Source organism: Mustela nivalis (genome assembly GCF_964662115.1).
Source record: "Mustela nivalis genome assembly, chromosome: 8".
NCBI classification, from domain to species: Eukaryota; Metazoa; Chordata; class Mammalia; order Carnivora; family Mustelidae; genus Mustela; species Mustela nivalis.
In genome coordinates, this window is record NC_139027.1 from 17,677,635 (window position 1) to 17,700,491 (window position 22,857).

Below are 22,857 nucleotides of genomic sequence, written 5' to 3' on the forward strand. Positions count from 1 at the left end.
CTAAATGCTAACTAACTAGAATTTAAAAATGAGAAAAAAATTAAAATAGTCACATCAAAATCTAAGAAAAAAAAAAAACTTGAGGAAGACAGAAAGATTTAAAACTTATAATATCTTCTGAAAGAATAATCAAGTAAGAACATCAAGAAAATTTTGATTAAGTGTGCTAGCTCCAATTTCAGAACATTTAAACATGTTTTAGAAATAAGTACTTCATAGAGCTTTAATTTTCTCAGCAATTCTATGAAATACATAGCTTCCTCTTACTAAACAGATGAGGAAACCAAGACTCAAAGAAGTCAGGTATGAGACTATACAAATGAGTGGTGAAAGACTTCAAATTTTCATTCAGGTCCATATACTTGCTAAGCTGAACCACTGTGTTAGGATGTACTCTACTTTATATTGAAATATATTACAATGGAATAATAGGATATAATGTAGACTATACCAAACAAAACAAACACAGATCAGAACATAACAGGCACTCTAGGAACCAAGTCACTATAGTTCAAAGAATTTCATATAAGATAATAAGCATAAAAAATAAATGGAATAGAGATGAATTATATTGTTTTTAAAAAGGGAAGATTCAGATCCTCATTTCACAGAAAATTAATTCAAAAAAACAAGAGATTCATATACTTGTAACTCATAAAAAATCTACAAACTTCTGTAACTCGAAAATTACAATCTGAACCAAATGGCAAAAAACTAAATCAGACAAAGAATCTGCCACTAAAAAGAATAGTTCTTAATGTATAAAGAACTTATGCTTATAGTGTTTTAACAGAAAACAGCTTCCTGGACAAAGGACATAAACAGATAATTCAAAAAGAAAATAGTAATAATACATTATATGTTAATTTAAAATTTTCAAAAAGAAAATAATAATGTAACAAAATGTTCATTCATTTAATAACTGGAGAATGCTTCCTCAGCCCTGGATACCTAACACCACCAGTTATCACAGAGCTCATACTTGAATAGTATTAAGTGGTAAAAGGAAATAAACAACTAATAAAATCCAGTGTGGTTAACAAGCAGCACTGTTTAAGTACAGAATGCTATGAGAGACCTCAATTAGAGACAAAAGGGTTTCCTGGAAAGTGTTACCAAAGCACGAACTCAACAGGCTATCGGTAGAAAGGACAAATTTTATTGAAGAAATAAAAACAGGATATACAAAGGATCAAAGGCAGCCCCTGGCCCTTTGGAGTAATAGTTCATACATTTAGCTTCTTTTAAGGTTTTAGGGCAATGTATGGGTAAAGATTCTAGGGTTAGGGAGGAGAAGAGGGAAGGAGAATCAGACGATGAAGAGCTAAGAAGGGCTTTGTAAACCATGTTAAAAGTCTGGAATGCGCCAATCAGAGAAAGACAATTATCATATGATCTCCCTGATGAGGAAGCTGAGAGGCAACATGGGGGGCTTGGGGAGTAAAAAAGGAATAAATGAAACAAGATGGGATCGGGAGGGAGACAAACCATAAGAGACTCTTAACAAAACAACTGAGAGTTGCTGGGAGGAGGTGGGTAGGGAGAGGGAGGTTGGATTATGGACACTGGGGAAGGTACGGGCTATGGTGAGGGCTGTGAAGTGTAAACCTGGTGATTCACAGACCTGTACCCCGGGGCTAATAATACATTATATATTAATTAAAAGTTTTTAAAAATTTTTTTAAAAGTTTGGAATGTACACTGAAATTACTGAGAAAACATTAGCTTAAGTAGGGGAAGTGATATGATCATACACATGTTTTCAGAAGATAACTCTAGATCACTATGTCAGTAGAGGAAAAGGTTTAAAAGAAGACAAAACAGGAGGAAAGATGATCAGTTAGGAGTCTGCAGTAATAAACCAGGTATGAGATGTTAATGATAATCTAGATAAGAGCAGTGTCAGAGGAAATGAGAAGGAACAGATTAGATACAGAGCAAAGAGAGAAAGGAGTTGAGGATGATGTCCAATTCTAGTCCTAACACCTGCACGGGTGGTAGCTCACCAGACTCACAGGAGGAGACGGGAAGACACAGTGCAGTACTTTCTGAAAGATATGTGGCACACTAAGGGCAACAGGCAGCTAGAGACAGTCTAAAGCTCAAGACCAATGTTGGCTTAAGAAAGATTTGGTGGGGCACCTGGGTGGCACAACTGGTTGGGCTTTCCGACTCTTGATTTCTGCTTGGGTCCTGATCTTGGGGTCATGGGACTGAGCCCTGTGCCAGGCTCCATGTTCAGCACAGTCTTAGGACTCTCACTCTGCCCCTCCCCCTACTCAAATAAATAAATAAATCTTGGAAGAAAGGGAGGAAGATTTGGTAGTTATAGGTCAGAGGAGAGACTTGGTAGTTATTAATAGAGATGAAAAAATTATGAAAATAATGAAATCATCTGTCATCTGTTAGACTGATAAGAATTCATTTTAGTACCATTAGCAAGCAGATGTTGGGAAAATTGGTTTTCTCATGACTAGTGGCAATGGAAAAAAGCAAAATTTTCCAAAATTAAATTTGGCAATTATGTCACATACATGCTAAAATACATATCCAAGGATATTCTGCAACTCGTCCCACTCCCAAGGACTCCCTTACCTCTTAAGCATTCTCTAAATTTTTTTCATAGTGTGTATCTTCTAATACTTTATCTGTCTATTACACTTGTTTTATTATCTATCTCCATCTAAAACAAAAGCTGAATGAGGTCAGGGGTCTTTGTCCATTTTGTTCACGGACATTTTCAAGTACCTAGGACAACATATGGCACATGATGGGCACTTTGACAAAATATCTGAATGAGTAAATATGAAAGAACAAATGAATGATTCAAACAAGCAAGAAGATATTATTTTCATCTATCTGGTTGGCAAAGATTTAAAAAGGCAGTGTTCAGAACTGACACGGGTATAGGAAAAATAACACTCTCATATATCAGTGCTGAAAATGTAAATTGGTACAACTGTTCTAGAAATCAATTTAAAAACCTGTATCAAGTTTTAAATGTATATACCCTTTGACATAGCAATCACTGTTTTTAAAATTTACCCTAAGCTATGAATCAGATAATGATGTTAAAAATGTATACTGAGAAAGATGCCTATCCAGATCCACATATCTATCATAGAAGAAGAAAAATTGGAAATTTCAATCTTTATTAATAAGGCTATAAAAATTATGGAACATCCAAAAATAAAATACTATGTAGCTATTTTAAAAGAATGACATTAAACATATACTGGCATAAAATAACATTCCCAATATAGTAGATAAAAAAGCAAGTTACATTAGCCTTACAGGAGGATTTTAATTTACATAAAATAATATGTGGGTCTGTCTATACGCATAGAGAGAATATGGAAGTGTGGTCACCAAAACTTTAACAAAAATTACCTTCAGGTGCTTGGGCTTTAATTTTTACTTTCTTCTTTATGCTCTTCTTTATTACTTGAATTTTCTATAGAGTATATCATCTTTCTAATCAGAAAAAACAAAGCTATATTCATTTAGAAAACCTCAGAAAGCTCTGTTTCTAATCCCCTTATGGTAATAAACAGTAAGAAAGAAAACTTATTTTCCATCATAAGGGTTTTCTATCAGATTGGTAGACTTTAAATATCTTGATTTCTATTTCACCTTAAATCTAAATAAAGGTTTCAACACTGTTTTAGGAAACTATTCCCTATTAGAAACCCACCAACAATGCCCAAGCTAGTGTTACCAGAGATCAGTATTAAAGTCATGCTTTCTACCTATCTAGCTAGCACTTTTACTGTATTAATACACACATACTAACACTTGTTCAAACACAAAGCCAAACCAAACCAACAACAACAACAACAAAAACCCACAGATAGCCTTTATTAAAGGCCTCTATTGTAAAGTATATACTTTTTGGAAAGCATGAAAATCCTACTGTCCAACCTACCCCCCAAAAAAATACAATTCCTGATCTACCTATTAAGCTCAGTAATCAATTTGGAAATCCCATAGATAGCTTAAAAAAAAAAAAATTGGATCCTAGGAAACAAACAGTACAGAGCCTAACTCTGCTACCTTCCAGCACCTTAACCATGGGCAATTTACTTATTTTTCATTGCGTTTTGGTTTCCTTGTCTATAAAATGATGATACCACAAATGCTTTATGATTGATGAGAGTCCTATATAAAGCTTCAAGCTTTATATACTTGCCTCATGTCTAGTTTATATTGAGCATCAGATGCTAACTCTTATTCCTTCATATTCTGAAGGAGAGCAAATCCTCCTTGACTTCCCAATGAAAGCTTCTAGTTCTGCTATCAAGCATTTCAGCCATTTAACAATGTTTGTCACCCTCAATAAAAAGAACTTCCCCAGATTAAGAACTACTTTACTCACGCTTATGTTTCCAGTACCTAATACAGTACCAGGCATAAACACATAAAAATTGGGAGAATGGGTCAGTAAATAAAGAAATAAATGAATGGGGGTGCCTGAGTAGCTCAGTCATTAAGCGTCTGCCTTTGGCTCAGGTCATGATCCCAGGGTCCTGGGATGGAGCTCGTATCAGGCTCCCTGCTCAGGCTCCCTGCTCGGGACTGCCTCTCCCTCTCCCACTCCCGCTGCTTTTGTTCTCTCTCTCTCTCTCTCTCCCTCTCCCTCTCTCTCTGTCAAATAAATAAAATATTAAAAAAAAAAAAGAAAAGAAATAAAATGAATGGAACTTATAAAAACATCTAAAACAAAAAAAGCTTACTTCTAGGATATAGCTGTCTCCCTATTAAATAAAAATCACATCATGAACTAGAAATTTTACATAAAAGAAGCTAAAATTAAACCAATTCCTTCAAAAAGTTTAATCCAAACAAAACCATACCATGATATACATTAAATGAGAGAACGTTCTTAATAAAAACTCGGCCTCAAAACTGCACATAAAGTTTTCTAAATCAAAGATATTTCTTTATCACTTTACTGACAACAGAGTTAACTCATAAAAATTGAACAAGTCCTTTGATGGGAGTTTCTTAGCCCCTATTATGTATTTCAAATCCAATTAACTAAACAAATCACACACATGCACATAGGGTAATCAAGTAAGAATCAGAAAAAAAATGATTATTTGGTTTTCCCTAAGCCAGCAATAAAATAGATTCATGAAATTACCAAAAAAAACCTAAGAAAATGTTTCTGAGGACATAAAAGAAAAGATCTGGAATAGAAGGAAAAGTTTCTAAGAGAAGAATCTTGCTGTTAAAGAACAAAAGAAAAAAAGGATAAATGAAAGTAACTTAATCTCATTTTAAAAAATAAAAAATACGACTTATCAGTGCAAATAATCAAATTAACATTTCACCAAAATCTACATGGGAGAAACTTCAAGCTGAAGACTTAAATTTGTTCAAAACATCTTGAAAAAGAATTTAAAAGTACATACAATCAATCCAGACTTTTCTAATAAAAGTGCTATTAGACCTACCTGACAGAGCATTCTGGTCCTATAACTATGCTAACTATGTAAGTGCGAGTGATGAAGCTGCTAGTAGTTGAAAACTATTTGGTCTCTCAAGTTAAAATTACATTAGCACTAAAGCTGTTTCCCCAATAAAGTGCCTGACAAAAGCTGCTTTAATATGAATAAAAGTGAATGTAAACAGAAAAACCATAACATCAGGAAGAAGTAAACTAATGAGGTTTTGGAGAATCAAAAAGTTTTCTGTTAATCTGTTTACTAAGAAACTTCTAATTCAGAATCCTTTTAGTACTTTTAGAATCCCTGAACTATCATCTGACACTTGTTATAATTTAAAATATTCCAGATCATGATAAACATCTCATTTTTGACCATTTTAGTTCAAAATAAAAGGCATTAAAATTGTGGACATAAGCTGACTTTCTAAACAACAATCCTTCCTTCTACCTTGGTTTAAAAAAAAAGAAGAGGGGCACCTGGGTGGCTCAGTCAGTCAAGCATCTGCCCTCACCATGCTGGAATCCAGCTCCAGGGGGGAGTCTGCTTCTCCCTCTCCCTATGCCCTTCCATTCCCTACCACATGTGCTCTCTCTCAAATAAATAAAATCTTTCAAATTAAATAAATAAATCTCCTTTTTAAAAAATCAGTTTATAAAAAAAAAATCTTTAGTTTACCAATAAACCCATTTATTACCACACAAAGAAGCATACACAGTAAAACTTTCCCAGAATTGTGTCCAAACAGCAGAAAAAAAGTCCTCAAAATTACAACCTTGAGTAAAAATACACCATAATTCTAAATATAAAACAGTAAAAATCACTCTAAATTTTTAAAAAATTGTTATGATACTTACATTGTAAAATGAAGGTAGGGTTTATGTACAGCAGCAGCTGATGACTGTTTCTTTGGTGATCCTGAGTGACAACTGGTCTCAAAAATTGATAAAGCATTCTCATCTTCACTATCATCTAAAATCAGAGTTTCTATATCTGTTCAAAAAAAAAATCACAACAATTATGAGGCTTATGAAGTCCTTTAATATTAGTGCCCCACCAAAGCTAAGGAAAGTTGGTTTAAAAATCAGTGATATTAATATGTTACCTATCAAATAATACAGATCAACCAAGCAAACAAACAAACTGCAGGGTTTTTAATAATTTGTAAATGGGGGGGTGCCTGGGTGGCTCAGTGGGTTAAAGCCTCTGCCTTTGGCTCAGGTCGTGAACCCAGGACCCCACATCGTCTCTGCTCAGCAGGGAGCCTGCTTCCTCTGCTCTCTCTCTGCCTGCCTCTCTGCCTACTTGTGATCTCTGTCAAATAAATAAATAAAATCTTTAAAAAAAAAAATAAATAATTTGTAAATGGAATTAATGGAATTCTTTTACCTTTACACACTGCCTACTGCTAAGAGATGCGATTCAGTAGACTTCATTGACTAACCATAAGAAGTCTGGAAAAGAAATGACACTCTCCTAAAACACTCACATATTTATTAAAAATTTCTAAGTTGGGGCGCCTGGGTGGCTCAGTGGGTTAAAGCCGTTGCCTTCAGCTCGAGTCATGATCCCACAGTTCTGGGATGGAGCCCCCCATCGGGCTCTCTGCTCAGCGGGGAGCCTGCTTCCCTTCCTCTCTCTCTGCCTGCCTCTCTGCCTACCTGTGATCTCTGTCCGTCAAATAAATAAATAAAATCTTTAAAAAAAAAATTTATAGGTCAACTTGACCAAGTAGTTGCTTAGCTGCTAGGGTGCTAGGGTTTTGGCCAGCTCTTTAGAAAAACAATAAGGAACAAGGTGACTTATTTTCTAACATGGCATACACAAACACACACATCTATACGTCTAGGTTAGAGAGTCAGGAATTCTGTGGAAGCAAAACCAATCCTAAAAATGCACTTATTCAAGTAACATTAGTCTCTATCTGAGCCTGCCACCTGTTACAGTTCAGTGGACAAACTGGAACCATTATCTCTATTGAAGGTACAATACTTAAAAATGTACCTGGGCTACAACCTCAAGTACTAATAACTGTGCTTCACACATACCCAACAAAAGTGTCAATTCACTCAATAAAAAGTAATGCCACATATGTAGGAGAAATGAGAGAATCAACAGTGACAGAAATCATACTCTTCTCCTAAAAAAAAAAAAAATTAAAGAAAAAGAAAAAAAAATGAGGAATAATTTCTACAAAGAGGTACTGAACTGTGCTGGCAGATAGAGATTTCGGATACTCAGGCAAGTTCTTGTAGGCGACCCTGAAAGTACCGGAAAAGACAGGGAGCAACTGAGATTAGGGGTAGTCAGAAGTGGGCAGGCGAGATGGCAGATAGAGATTTCAATGGATTTTATAAACTAAATATTTTTTAAGGTTTTATTTATTTATTTGTCAGAGAGAGAGAGCACAAGCAGGCAGAGTGGCAGGCAGAGGGAGAAGCAGGCTCCCTGATGAGCAAGGAGCCCAATGCGGGAATCTATCCCAGGACCCTGGGATCATGACCTGAGCCGAAAGCAGACACTTAACCAACTGAGCCACCGATGTGTCCCCAACTGAATACCTTTTGAGTGATAATTTCATATACCAGTCTATGAAGGATGGTAAGACCAAAACAAACCAGAATAATATATCTAAATAACTAAAACATAATTATTAATAATCAAATAATCATAATTTGTTTTCTCTACTGGTATATGAAGAAAAAACTGGAACTAAAGCATACTCTATACTTACTTTAAAAATTTATAAGAAAACAGTTAATAATGCCATAAAAAATTCTCAAATGAAAATAAAGGAACTATATCATATGTCTATAAACAGAGAAAAAGAAGATGTGGTGTATATATACAATGGAATGCTACTCAGCCATCAAATAAAATGGGATCCTGCTATTTGCAATGACATGGACAGAACTAGACAGTATTATGCTAAGTGAAGTAAGTCAATCAGAGAAAGATAATTATATGAACTCACTCATACGTGGAATTTAATAAACAAAACAGAGGATCATAGGCAAAGGGAGGGAAAAATGAAACAAGACAAAATCAGAGAGGGAGACAAACAATAGGAGACTCTTAATCATAAGAAACAAACTGAGGGTGGCTGGAGGGGGATGACAGGGGGATGGGGTAACTGGGTGATAGGCAGTAAGAAGGGCACATGATATAATGAGCACTGGGTATTATACAAGACTGATGAATCACTGAACTCTGCCTCTGAAACTAATAATACACTATATGTTAATGAACTGAATTTAAATTTTAAAATACCATAAATAAAAAGATGAACTATCATAATCTCTCAAATGGGAAGACACGATTTTTATTATTTTCTAACGGTGACATTAGTTTTTTTAGAAATTTGGGGAAAAGAGTGGCTCTTTTGGGTGGCTCAGTGGGTTAAAGCCTCTGCCTTCGGCTCAGGTCATGATCCCGGGGTCCTAGGACTGAGCCCCACATGGGGCTCTCTGTTCAGCAGGGAGCCTGCTTCCTCCTCTCTCTCTCTGCCTGCCTCTCTGCCTACTTGTGATCTGTCAAATAAATAAATAAATAAATAAAATCTTTAAAAAAATTTCTTGGGGAAAAGATACATATCCTCAGTTATGAAAATCAGAGATAAGAAATGTATGATTCATGGCAGAGTACCTGGCACATTCATAATAAAATATTTATTCCCCACCTTACTTAACAAACTTAGGAGATCAAGTAATCCATGTGATATTTCAATGAGAATCTATCCCTGAAAAATACAGTTTCCATAAAAGTAATTTATAAAGACAGCAATATGCATTGACTATAGATGATTTTTACTACACATAATATTTTTAATGTTAGTATAATTAACTGAACAATTTTCTGGTGCAGACTACATGCCAAATAAGGTATTAGGAACTGGAAAAATTAAGATAATTAAAACTCATTACTTTCTCTTCAAAGTTCAGACTCTAGTATATAAACCTAAAGTTTCCCTGTAAATGGCTGGTTTCTTTTTTCTTAAGATTTTATGTATTTATTTGAGAGAGAGAGAGAACAAGAGACAGAGAGTATGAGTGGGAAGAGGGTGAGAGCAAGAAGCAGACTCCCTGCTGAGCAGGGAGCCCCACACAGGACTCATTCTGGGACTCCAGGACTGAAGGCAGTCGCTTTAACAGAGCCACCCAAGCACTTGCAATGGATGACTTTTTAAAGGCAGTATTGTATTTTTAACTCAGGTCCAATCTTGAAGCTAGAATTCAAGACCTTACACCACCTTATACAACCAGGTTCTAATTTACTCCCTTACTAAGGATTTACACTTCACGAATATAGCACACTGCAGAGTGCCCTGACAGTACCAACAAAACAGATTTCTTGAGTTGAAACCAGAGGGGCATTATAAGCAACAGAGAGACATTATGAGCAACAAGCGAAGGCTATAATCAGATACCCACGTCTGAGTAAGTCCTAAAACTTACTGAATGACCTCAAATAAGGGAATACTTCCTAAGTGTTCTAGTCTCCTTCTTTTCATTATAAAAGTACCTGCCCCACTGGACTATTATGAGGATTAGTAAGTGACTATTTAAGGGCTTTATAATAAAATAAATGTAAGCCACCATATTATAGTCACCTTTTCTAAAGATAGTAACACTTCTACATTACCGAGAATGTCCTAAGAGGTAACAAACAGAACTAACATTCATTCTTCCTTTCGACAAACATTCACTAGGCAACTACCACACCTAGGCAATATACTAGGCCTAGACTATAACCTAGTGAGTGAAATAGATACATTTTCTATACTCATGGCAAAAATAAAAGAATAACACATAACCTTATAAGGAGACTCGGAATTTATTTATGCCCGTACTTGTTTCATTTTAACAATACGAAAAATTACTTTTTGGTACCTTCTTTCTTGTCACTCTGGCTAATTTCAGCATGAGGAAACACTTTTTGCAAGACTGCTAGGATGTTGTTGAAGCTTCTTTCCAGCAGCGGTTTTATGATGGGGGATAGTGCATGTCCCGAAGACATGACAGCACGCTGAGAAGCAGGCACAATATTCTGCATTGCATGGTAAAAATCTTGGGCATTGAGCACTATGGAGGAAACATCTAGCTGCAGTTTATGACTGCTAGCATAGATCTGGGGGTAACGCCTCCGCAGGGCAATCAGGGCAGCTTCAGTGCACAGGGCCTTGATATCAGCTCCACAATAGCCTAATGCACAAAAAGAAAAGAATAACAAAGGTAAGTTCATTCTCCCAGTACCAACTATAGTTTACAAATATATACATCTTTACCTAAGTAGTTATTAATCTTAAATCAATAATTATGTGTAATTTTATCAGCAAAAACTGACCATTTAAGTCACCTAGTAAAATTTACTCCGTAAGACTAAAAATGTTTCGAATATTTTAATTAACAACACATGAACTAGTGATACCAAAACAAACCATGTATTCTGTGCCAAAATCACTGATTATAATGTACAACTTTCTTCGGGAAAGGTTTTTAAAGAGTAAGTTTCATCTCAATCCTTCATCACTATTCCCAATAATTAGTTTAGTCCTTCTAACAATATACTTACCTATAAACTTTTCTTTTTTTAAAAATTAATTAATTAATTAATTTGACAGAGAGAAATCACAAGTAGGCAGCGAGGCAGGCAGAGAGAGAGAGGAGGAAGCAGGCTCCCTGCCAAGCAGAGAGCCCAATGTGGGACTTGATCCTAGGACGCTGAGATCATGACCTGAGCCAAAGGCAGAGGCTTAACCCACTGAACTACGCAGGCGCCCACCTATAAACTTTTCTAATATTACTAATTACCAAACACATATGGGAATAGTACACTGTAGAACATATGCAGAAAGGTCAAGAACAGAGCTATTCTCCTACTAACTCTGAGCGCAAACCACAGCGAGTTTCTATTTAATTACCCCAAAAATTATAGTTTAAAGTCGTCACCATCTCTAATAATTTCAAAGGTACTAAAGGGACTAAGAATCCATTAATATTCCACATTAATTTCCTTTTAATATATACGTTTAGCTTAAAATAACTGATAATCTAGTTCTACAGGCTATATCAACACAGGGCATTAGCCGTTAACCACACTTAACTGATAATGTAGTTAACAGATCAAGCCCCTGCTTTTAAGTCATTTCACTCATTTAAGCAACAAATACATACAAAAACACACAAACTGTTAGGTCTCAACCACAAAAAGGAAGAAAACCTCAAACCAGTCATGTTGTTTTTTATGTCAGCATTTAAACTTGCATTTGGCCACCTTTATCACACACACCTTTATCGTACCAAACATGCCAGCAGGGGGAACCACTCAAACTAGTTTAAAACTTGAGACCCTAAGTTCTTCAAAGAGTGGCATCAAGTTTATTTATCTTTTTATACTATGCAATGACCTTGTGGAACATTTAAATAATAAAATAAAAATGGCGATTAGAAAAACTGAGCAGAAAATAGCACCAGACTAAATGACAGGTGTTAGGGTCTGTAATCAAAGGAGCTAGACACAGAAAAAACTGTGAGGTAACACACAGGTGGCCAATTGAATTTCAATTCAATTCAATTGAAATTCAATTTCAATTTCAATTGCATTTCAATTGGCCACCTGTGTGTTACCTAGCAGTTTTTTCTGTGTGTGGCAGACCTAGCATGACTGGGCAGTTTTCTCTGTGTATTGCAATCTCATTGGCCACCTGTGTATAGCCCAGCTAAACTACCTCTATAAAAGTTAGTCTGTGAGGCTAGGAGGGGTCGCCTCTTTGCAAGAGACGGCCCTGACCAGTCAGTTTGATTCTCGATGCCTGGCGCAAAATAAAGCTTTGCTTGACCTTCGCTTTGTATCAGTCTCGCTCCTTTGATTACAGACCCTGACAACAGGAAAAAAACATTAAGGCACAAAACTGTATAAACCACTGGAGGCGGGGGGGTTGTGAGAAGAGGGGTGGGGTTATGGACATTGGGGAGGGTATGTACTATGGTGAGTGCTGTGAAGTGTGTAAACCTGGCGATTCACATAACCTGTACCCCGGGGGTTAAAAATATATCATATGTTTATATGAAAAAAAAAACTGTATAAATCAAACTGTAAGTGACTCACACACCTACAATGAACTGTATCTCTATTATTAGTAGGGCACATGATCTTGCTGATCAAGTCCTACAGAAACAGAAAAATCCTCCCTACTCTGCTTCCTTTTTCCCACAGCAAGTACCACTTCTATCATTTACCTATCATGTTTACTGTCTGCCTTCCCCAACGAGAATGTGAGCTTTGTGAGGGTGTGGATATTGATCAGTTTTGTTCACTAACGTATCTCATATACTGAAAATAATGCCTAGCCTGGCATTCAGTAGATATCCAATAAATATTTCACAAATGAAAGGAGAAAACAGTAACTCCAAGGTGATAGTTTGGGATTGCGTAACTGTGAGGTTACCATATACTACCACAAAAAGTGGGAGAATTATATTTACTGGGCTTTTTTTTTTTTTTTAATAAGAAATCTAAATTCTGGGGTGCCTGGGTGGCTCAGTGGATTAAGCCGCTGCCTTTGGCTCAGGTCATGATATCAGGGTCCTGGGATCGGTCCTGCATCGGGCTCTCTGCTCAGCAGGGAGCCTGCTTCCTCCTCTCTCTCTCTCTCTGCCTGCCTCTCTGCCTACTTGTGATCTCTCTGTCAAATAAGTAAATAAATAATCTTTAAAAAAAAAAAAAACAATGTTTCTTTAAAAAAAAAAGAAATCTAAATTCTTTTATTATTAAGCCAACTTACTATGAATAAAAATTTCAATGAAAATTACAGAAAAACACAAAAATATTCCATTCTTAAAGATATATTTATTTAGAGTTAAGGGAAAAACTTAGTATAACCTGTGAAAATCTAATTCAGAAAATTATAAGCAGATGAAGCACTAACACTATCCCAAGACAGCAATCACCCAAATAATTCTCAGAATAACCAAATTAACCATTAGTCTCTCATTTTTTATTCTATTTCTCAATGAATCAACATGAAAAAAGGTATCTTTTCCTATGCTGAACATAACCTAGGTATAGTAGTTCAATAAAATAACTATAAGATACCAGCTTAGTCATAAATAGTTAATGAAATAATTCATTTCAGAGGAAGTAAAAAATAATCTACCATCTTCAAACAATATGAACCACCACTCTTTTTTCTTCTTTGAAAGCATATACAACACAGTTGGCAAACATACCATATGATCCTATTTCTAAGAGCAAGAAGCCTAAATTTTTTAGAAAGCTCAGAAACAAAGAACAGGAAAAAAAGCCACTAAAAGATATTTTATGTAACAAACGATACCCATAACATTTATGTTTGACATGTCAGCAACATACATAATAGCAATGTACTATTTATTTTTGCTTGCTCTACTAAAGATCATTTAAAAGGGCAACAATAAAAAAATAATAAAATAAATAAATAAATAAATAAATAAATAAATAAAAATAAAAGGGCAACAATAGGTCCCATTTAAGGAAATAAATCATTTGGATTATCATAATCAACAGACTAGAAAAAAGAGGTTTTATCTTCATTATAGTTGCCTGTGAATAAGAATTACTGGTTTATATCGGTAGTTTTTAATCTTGACCACTGATCTGAATAAACGATGAAACTGAAACAGAAACAGATTCCTAACAAACTTAGTGAATCAGAATCTCTGGTAATTTAATATTATAAATGTGTATTTTTAAGATTTTATTTATTTATTTGACAGACAGATCACAAGTAGGCAGAGAGGCAGGCAGAGAGAGAGGAGGAAGCAGGCTCCCCGTTGAGCAGAGAGCCCAATGCAGGGCTCGATCCCAGGACCCTGAGATCACGACCAGAGCTGAAGGCAGAGGTTTAACCCACTGAGCCACCCAGGCGGCCCATGAAGTCTACTGTTTAAATAAAACATCAAACATAATGAAGGCCCACAAAGATGCCTCGTTGATACATTTCCACTGTTTCGGCCCTCTTAGTGAAAATAAATAGAGAAATATGATTAGATTTGAGGTCCTCATAACCTTAAGCGCCTACTATTTGTGAATGTGATCTAGACACTGAAATTATGTGAGGACTACTTTCAAAAATCACCCCTATTAAGCATCCAAACCTCTCCACGTACTTGGGAATTTATTTCAAGTTAAAGTTACCAAATCCATAACCTTTACATGAAGAGGTCAGCTGTCTTTGCAGTTTTTTATCAAGACAACATATTCTTTTTGTTAGGCATAAATTTCACTGAACTGAACCCATACATGTTAAAACGTGTTTGGGATACAGAAAGTGGTAAGTTCATAATGAATTTAAAGTGTATGACTATTTCATTCCTGTTTGAAGACCCGCATTTGACTTTTTGTCTTAATGTACAACTGGCTTCTTATGTCACTCTCCAGGAAGAAAATGGTGTAGATATAAGCAGATCCTAAAACATCACGACCACCACCCTCAAAGGGCAAGAGAAATTTTTTAGTCCTGTAAGAAATTATGTCTTTAAAATGCTTAAACTTAAGAAACTGACTAAAAGCTAAAATAAATCACTGGGAATAATGAGAAGTTGTGGCCTTTGGAAATGAATAAAGGAAACTAAGATTCTTATATTTAGGATAGAGAATTAGAGTGTAACATTTCAGATGGTAGACAGGATAACAGCAAGTAATTTTAATATACCTATTGTTTAGGGGATTTGCAAAGCTATCTGAAGACTTATGCTTATTTCAGTTAAGGATCACTCTGGGACTGAGTCACAGAAAAATCTACAAAAATTTCCCAGTCTCATCAGTACTCTAAATAGTATCATAAAAAGTAGGAAATAAAAGGGGTCAAATTTCAAAAAGGGAAAAGACTGGATTTTGTACCAAATACCACCCTCTCCCATAAAGCAGCACAAGGCTTTGCAAAAGTCAAGCCAAATTTACATGAAATGGGTTTGGCGCATGCTCTCTTATACCAGGCAAAGCTTAAACTGGAGTAGTGCTGGAGAGATTTACGTTTTCTCCTCACCAGAAGATGTCGAGGTCTTTGTGGTTCAAAAGCTGAGGGATGCTGCTTCGGAGATGGAGGTCCCTGTGGATGAAGAGGATAATTCGGATGTAGCTAACTGAATGGACTAATGTTCTATTTAAGTTTTAATATCTGATGGTGGATCCCAATGATTTTTTTAACTAAGTTGTTCTTTCTGGTTTTGGTAAGTTTGAAGTTTTCCCAAGCAGACTGCTGATTGTTAGTGAACTTAGTTTGGGGATTTTTCATAATGCTTAAAAAGTTCATGGAGAAAAATTTTTTAATTTTTATTTGTGAGAGAATAAGAGGAAAACAGACAAAAGACAGAAAAAGAATGAAGGAGGAATACCAGTGTGGATACTCAGTTGTTTAATAGTGTAATCATTTTTATTTCAGACCTAATTAGAGCCAAAAACCTGAATTCCAAAACCCTTGAATTCCATCTCCTATATATGATCATGTATGCACATCTCTCTCAATACATCCTTTTAGGACAGTAGTTTTCATTCATGCTGTAAGGAGGATCTTCTACTCTGTGAATAATTTAACATTAAATTGGAAAGTTTTATATTTTGGGAAATACTAGTAAATGCCAATAAATATTTTCTTTTGAGGACTCCTCTCATTCAACTTCTTTCTAGACCACAGGCATGAAGATGAGATAATCTGCAAAGTAAAAGACTACAGTCCTGCCCTCAACATGGACCTTTATTTCTCAAGGTTAAGCTTCTTTTTCTTAGTAGAATTTCTGAGAGGGAACAACTCCCAAAAAAACGCACAGCCGTAATATTATGGAAATCCAGCACTCAATGAAAGGCATATTATTACTAGCTTTGTTAATAATCAAACACCTAATGGCAGCTAAAATTGTACCTCAGAAGGTTAATTTCAAGTGAAATGTTCAAAATAATTCTAGAGCCAGCCATCTACTGCACAGACATAACTATACTCATTCATATTCCAAACATAAGGGCAGGCTGAGCAGAACAAACAATAACAATCAAAGAATTCAAATAATAGCACTCACCAACACATTTTTCAGCCAGTTCACCTAAAAAAGCATCTGACAATTTTGGGTTCCAATCCCTGGTATGGATTTGTAAAATGTGTTTTCTTGCCTAAGAAAAAAAGTATAATATCAACAACCTGTGAAATGTATTAGCTGGAACACATTTATGTACTCACCATACCCCATAAAAACAATTATTTATTTATTTTTAAAGATTTTATTTATTTATTTGACAGACAAAGATCACAGGTAGGCAGAGAGGTAGGCAGAGAGAGAGAGCAGGGGAAGCAGGCTCCCCGCTTGGCAGGGAGCCTGATGTGGGGCTCAATCCCAGGACCCTGAGATCATGACCTCAGCTGAAGGCAGAGGCTTTAACCACTGAGCCACCCAGATGCCCTGAAAAACAACTATTTTAAAAAGCATAAGTGACTCTTAATCTCACAAAACAAACTGAGGGTTGCTGGGGGGAGGGGGTTTGGGAGAAGGGGGTGGGATTATGGACATTGGGGAGGGTATGTGCTTTGGTGAGTGCTGTGAAGTGTGTAAACCTGGTGATTCACAGACCTGTACCCCTGGGGATAAAAATATATGTTTATAAAAAATAAAAAGTTAAAAAAAAAAAAAAAAAGAAATTTAAATACCATGGAATCTACATCAACTCTGATTCCCACAATAACAATAGAATAGGGGCGCCTGGGTGGCTCAGTGGGTTAAGCCGCTGCCTTCGGCTCAGGTCATGATCTCGGGGTCCTGAGATCGAGTACCGCATTGGGCTCTCTGCTCAGCAGGGAGCCTGCTTCCCTCTCTCTCTCTGCCTGCCTTTCCATCTACTTGTAATTTCTCTGTCAAATAAATAAATAAATAAATCTTTTTAAAAAATAACAATAGAATAAATAGAATGTAAGAGAGATCGTGTCTCTGTTTCACAAACTAATATTCTGAGAGGTGAAGGAACTGACTAATGGAACATATGACTAAGTTACTGATATTCACTGATCTAGGACTACATTCAAAACTAAGTTTCACTGTTCTACCACATCAGATCATTTTTACCCAAATACATATGAACAAGGAACTTTAATGTATTATAACATGGATAACCCTTTTTTAAAATAATAATTAACATAGAGTGTTATAAAATTTTGAGATAGATAACATAATGATTCAACAATTCCATACATTACTCAGTGCTTTTTTTTTTAAAGCAGGCTCTACACCCAGCATGGGCATGAACTCATGACCCTAAGGTCAAAAGTTACATGCTCTACTGACTGAGCCAGTAAGGCACCCCAATTAGTGCTAACTTTTAAACAAACTACAGGTTTAGATTTCATAAAACTCTTGGTTCTATCATATGCATAAATTATTATGACTGACAAGCTAAACAAGTAATTTAAAACTAGGAAAAAGTTTTAAGTAGAAAAGTTTTCAATGAAATAAAGAAATATAATGTTTGGCATTTAATAAATAACAAGGTGATATTTCAAGTAAATATTAATTTAATTCATTTAAAAAATCAAATATCTGAGCAATTCTACCTTGATTTTTTTGTTTTCAAAAGAACATTCTCTACCTTACATCGAACTGTATAGTACAATCAAAATTTTAAGATCGTGATTTCAAATTAAATGAAATTTCTTCTTCTTTCACAGTCAAAAAGCAACTGAAGTAGTAAGAATCCATAATCAACTGATAGTATATCATGAAGAGTCATATCAGACTTTTATTTTCACTTTTGCCTTCTTTCAAGGAAAAACACTCTGTAAAACTTAAATGCACTCATACCCTCAACAATGCTACTTGAGGGGCACCTGGGTGGCTCAGTGGGTTAAGCCTCTGCCTTTGGCTCAGGTCATAACCTCAAGGTCCTGGGATGAAGCCCCATATCGGGATCTCTGCTCAGTGGGGAACCTGTTTCTCCCTCTCTCTCTGTCTACCTCTCTGCCTACTTGTGATCTCTCTCTCTCTCTCTAATAAATAAATAAAATCTTTAAAAAACAAAACAAAATAATGCTACTTGAGCTTTTAAGACTAGGAAAAACAAGGGAGCCTGGGTGGCTCAGTTCAGCAGCCAGCTCTTGATTTTGGTTCAAGTCATCTCCAGGTCCCAGGATCAAGGCTTACATGGAGCACCACACTCAAGAGGGAGTCTGCCTGAGGACTCTCTCTCTCTCTCCTTCTTCCTCTTGCCCCTACCCCCATTCGTGTGCATGTGCTGGCACTCTCTTTCTAACATAAAAAAAAAATCCTTAAAAAAAAAAAAGAATATAAAAAAGCAAATTATAACCAACATGATAGTCTTATTAGCTTGATGAGGAATTTGGGGTCCAGGAACAAAACAAAAAGAACTTCAAAGTCATCAAGATAAACCATGCTCAGAAAGTTGATAAAATTTGGTAACAATAGCTACGGTTCTAATTCCAAGTTCTAAGTTAAGTGTTCAGCTACCAAATATAAACCAACGATGTGACACTTATTTTTTTCCAACTCGAAGTACCTGCCTGAATAGATACTAAAAAATTATAAAATCAAGGTTAAAAAAAAAATCATCCAAGACTTTATATTCTCTAGAATATGACATTAAGAATCTACTTGACCTCATCAGCAGCATAGGCATCAATTTTAGAAGACCCTTTCAGAACTAGAAACACACCAAATAAATTCAGGCTGGAAGATGTCTCAAAAAAGATCTATTCTTATACTGTCTTTTCACAAAATAAGTAAAGGTTTAGAGGAATGAAATTAATTACTTAATGTCAAAAGTTATTGTCAGATCTCTAATACATTTAGTGCCTTGATCTTTCTCTATATAATCAATCGGAGTTTCCTTTATTGTAAAAACAAGAAATAGAGGGCACCTGGGTGGCTGAGTGGGTTAAAGCCTCTGTCTATGGCTCAGGTCATGATCCCAGGGTCCTGGGATCGAGCCCCACATTGGGCTCTCTGCTTGGCGGGGAGCCTGCTTCCCCCTCCTCTCTGCCTGCCTCTCTGCCTACTTGTGATCTCTGTCTGTCAAATAAATAAATAAAATCTTAAAAAAAAAAAAAAGGAAATAGAAAAAGAAATTACTTAAATCAGAAATTATTCGTGATGCACTTTATATGACATACAGAACAGTAAGTTACATTGTTTCCCCTAATAGAAAGTAGCTTCCTCTATTATTAAGAGTCAGAGGCAAATTCAAGCTGCTCATTTCTCAGGACTCATATATACACACATAATACTTATAATAATAATTATAAGTGTTGGTGATAATAAAGAAAAAGCATTACCACCTGAAGAAGGTATGTGCTATTTTATGCTAATAAAGAATTAACAAAATTACTACAATTTGGAGGAATCAAGGCTTGCTTTTATTTATTTATTTATTTATTTTACTTATTTGGTCAAACAGTGAGAGTCATGATATTCCATTGCCCAAACTGCAGAACTAACATGACACTGTGACTGGTATCACTTTAAAGTCCCAAGCAGATCCTTCTCACTGCCTTTAATCCTTCCCTAGATCATTCGTTAGGTCTATCTCCTAACAGACTAGTTCAGTTTCTCCGTCTTCACATTCAGCTTCTCATTGGGACCTGCTTCCTAATTCACTGAGAAAACTGAAGGAAAGTTCCAGAGACATTCCACACTAAATTTGTCTACCTGTAGGCATTTGTACCCATAATATTCTGTCTTCTCCCTAGTATCACAGACAAACTATCCAATTCCTATCTAAAGTCATTCTCACCACTCATGGAGTAAATACTATGGCCCCTCTTGCTTATTAAGGACATAATGTGATAATTCTTCTTTCTCAATTTCATCACCAGAATTTCCTTCTCTATTGGCTAATTATCCCAGCTTAAAAATAACACACTCCCTCTTGCCTCCACCTCAACACCTATTGCTTCCTTTTGTAACAAAACTTTGAAAAACTTAACTTTCGTTCTGTCTCCAATTCCTCTTCTCCTGCTCTCTCTTAAGCTAACCATACTCCAGTTAAACGTCTTTGCACCCAACACTAAGTCAATTTACTCCCATTTAGGTTCACTGATAACCTACATAATACTAAAAACAATGGCCAATTTTCTCATCTGACTTCATTTAGCAACATACGACAAAGTTAGTCACACTGTCTTCACTGATACACTTTCTTTACTTGGCGTCCAGAATTCACTCTCCTACTTTTCCTTTTACCTTATGAACCGTTCCTTAGGACAGAGGATTTGATAATCTCATTTAATCTTACAATCTCATGACTTTACATATTATCTAAGAAAAAAAAAAAAGAACAGTCTAAGCCTGTTCCACAGACACAGACCAAGAAAAATGACCTCGGGTTTAAGTCTCAAAGTAGTTTCCTTGAAATGTAGGAAGTTAAATTTCACATGGAAAACTATATCAAGATCCATGCTGTACAATGTAGTAAAAAGCATACGATGCTTTTTTATTTAAATTTTTAAAGAAAATTTAAAATTCAGTTCCTTAGTCCCACTAGTGCCATTTCAAGGGCTAAACATGATCAGTAGCTACTGTACTGGACAGTGCTCAATGCACAATGTAAATACAGAATATTTCTATCATTACGGAAAATTTGACTGGACAGTGCTATTCTATACCTTGTTTACTATTAAATCTTTGATCTCTGTGAGCTGCATCTGAATTGTGAGGACTATAACTGGCATATATGACTGAGGGCCACATGACTAGAAGACAACTGGTTAATGAGATAATGGCTTTCCTGTGCCAAAATGAACACAGGCTGTGTTTCTTAGAACTAAACACATTATGCACGTACACTAAAAGATGTGAAAATGGCCCAAACAAGATAGCTGATGCTTCCCTATGCTGAAATAGGCTCTTCCCACCTCAGCCTTGTCTTCTACAACTAAGCACACCTCAATGCACTGATAGAGCCCTGAAAGCTACACTTGGGTTTTGAAAATGATGTTGCATATGGTAAGTTTCCTATCCTGATGAAGTCAAGTAAATTCAGTACCAAATTAAAGCCTCTAAGTTAGACATCAATCAAAAACTGAGACAACTACTAATGACTGTGAAGACTGACTTCAAGCTGAAGTATGAACTGTTCTACACAGCAGCACATTGTCTTCATTTCCTTAGTCTTGTACATTGTCTTAATCACAGCCTTTTACTCTAAGTATGTAAACCAGGCATTTTACAGGAAGATCTAAAATCAAAGCTATATAACAATTACAAATGTGAGTATTATACATGGATATATGTAATATATATGGGTATACTTGTTTTATTTTTATATAATATATAATATTATATATATGGATATATACTATACATCCACAAATCATATCTTCTTTCTTCAGGTTATATTCATATGTTATAAATGTTTTAATTATGCTTATCTGTAATGTTAAATTACATGAGAAACATTGTCAAATAAAGTATCTTCTCATATCTCCCCCTTTCAAACTTGAAGTTTCCAATGAAGACTTAGTCAATGATTAAACTGCTCAAACAATAAAAATGTCAAGCAGAATTAAATAACATTTTACACAATGACTATACATTGCCCATGTGTAACTTTTGCTGCTTTTAATTAAATATGATATCATGGTCATTTCTATGAAAATCTGCACATTGGGTTCTTATTCATAATCTCACTAATACTCTAAAAACATTATTTTTATGGGAACACAGCTCCTTTGGCTAACCAGAGATATATAACCTGCCATCCAAGATAATTACTACAATCTAAATTTAAAGCTAAAGAGAGTACGTAAGCATTTTAGTAACCTAACTACAGGTTTTCCTCTTCCTGAAAGTCATAAATGTTCTAAAAGCTGTTAAGAGAAAAAGACTAAATTATTTAAGCATTTTTTTAGAATTACTAAGGTATCCCATAAGCACAAAATTTTTAAAATGAAAGTTCATAAAATGCACTCTCAAAGTGCATATATGCTTCACAACTGAATCACAAATATATCTTCATATATTAAAAACAGAAACTTTTACCTTTTGATCAGGCAGGTTGAAAAGGAATTCTCTGTCAAAACGACCCGGTCTCCTAAGAGCAGGATCTATAGAATCAAGTCTGTTTGTAGCACCAATAACAACAATTTCACCCCTATTATCTAATCCATCCATTAGAGCAAGGAGGGTTGACACTATAGAGCTGTAACAAAAGTTTCAGGCAAAGTTATGAATTAAAAAACAGAAAGAAAAAAACTGTAAAAACTGCTGCTTATACTAAACTTCACAGTCTTAAATGCTAATAAAATTATGGCATGACTAAGTCTTAATGTAAAATACTATACAGAAATCATTTTTGAAAGTATTAAAACATTATTAATAGACACCTAAAGCATAGAAACAAAAACAAAAGAGATAAGGACTTCATAAAAATTAACAGTTTT

General features: G+C 35.4%; 1 protein-coding gene across 2 annotated transcripts in view; it reads right to left on the bottom strand.

The window, feature by feature from the left end:
- Nucleotides 1–22,857, bottom strand: part of ATAD2B (ATPase family AAA domain containing 2B) — a 151,190-nt gene that overhangs the window by 59,539 nt on the left and 68,794 nt on the right. For both annotated transcript variants that reach the window (XM_082746565.1, XM_082746566.1), the window contains exons 14-17: nt 22,457–22,616; nt 16,499–16,589; nt 10,337–10,648; nt 6,305–6,440 (exon numbers count right to left, since the gene is read on the bottom strand). In XM_082746565.1, the coding sequence (XP_082602691.1) occupies nt 6,305–6,440; nt 10,337–10,648; nt 16,499–16,589; nt 22,457–22,616 (699 nt within the window). The remainder of the gene's footprint in view (nt 1–6,304; nt 6,441–10,336; nt 10,649–16,498; nt 16,590–22,456; nt 22,617–22,857) is intronic.